Source organism: Cynoglossus semilaevis, chromosome 11 (genome assembly GCF_000523025.1).
Source record: "Cynoglossus semilaevis isolate Cse_v1.0 chromosome 11, Cse_v1.0, whole genome shotgun sequence".
NCBI lineage: Eukaryota > Metazoa > Chordata > Actinopteri > Pleuronectiformes > Cynoglossidae > Cynoglossus > Cynoglossus semilaevis.
The window spans coordinates 318,434-319,241 of record NC_024317.1 but is presented as its reverse complement, the minus strand read 5'-3'; the positions used below and the strand labels follow the sequence as shown (position 1 = coordinate 319,241).

The window sequence follows — 808 nt, the reverse complement described above, 5'->3', positions numbered from 1 at the left end:
AATGTAGTACTACATGTTCAGGGTATAAAGTACTCCCCTCTCTAACACCCCCCTGTGTTCCCCCCGTGACCCTGCAGGTGATGAGCATCCTGAGCAACCCCGGCGCCGTACCCCCCCAGTCCCAGCACGACTTCTCCATCTCCCCTCTGCACGGCGGCCTGGACGGCTCCAACCCGATCTCGGCCAGCTGCAGCCAGCGCTCCGACACCATCAAGAGCGTGGACAGCCTGGCCCCCTCCCAGTCATACTGCCCCCCCACGTACAGCGCCACCAGCTACAGCGTGGACCCCGTCACTGCAGGCTACCAGTACAGCCAGTACGGCCAGAGTGAGTATTTGATGTGTGTTTACCTGCCGAGACAGCGCCCTCTGTGTCTGGGCCAATAGGTGGCAGTAATGTAACCCAAAAGATGCAAATTACATTTACTGTTAGCATACATTGCTAAATACTTTTTCCTGACTGAGGGCCTCCGCGTGTTGTTCCACACTCGACCACAACCTGTAATGTCATCACTAGATGTCACTAAATCCCACTTTTGCTCTAACTACATTTCAAAAAGCCTCAGAAGTGGTGGGGTTTTGGAGGGGGGGGGGGGGGNCAATTCCCTCTGTGGGACAATCCTGGCTCAGAGACAGGCTGTGTGTGTGTGTGTGTGTGTTCTGACCTTTGTAGCCTGGTTGGTGGAGTCAGACACGTGCTCTTGATAAAGACCCCACCATGATGGGCTAATTGGTTTAGCAGCCAAAGGGCAAAAGGTCAGTGCAGCATAACCAAACTCAACATGAACCTGATGTTGAAAGGAACCTTC

At 54.2% G+C, this 808-nt stretch overlaps 1 protein-coding gene across 2 annotated transcripts in view; it reads left to right on the top strand.

The window, feature by feature from the left end:
* The window catches only part of pax7a (paired box 7a), a 41,455-nt gene that overhangs the window by 38,328 nt on the left and 2,319 nt on the right, over positions 1–808 (top strand). For both annotated transcript variants that reach the window (XM_017036909.2, XM_008319572.3), the window contains exon 8: positions 78–327. In XM_017036909.2, coding sequence (XP_016892398.1) covers positions 78–327 — 250 coding nt within the window. The remainder of the gene's footprint in view (positions 1–77; positions 328–808) is intronic.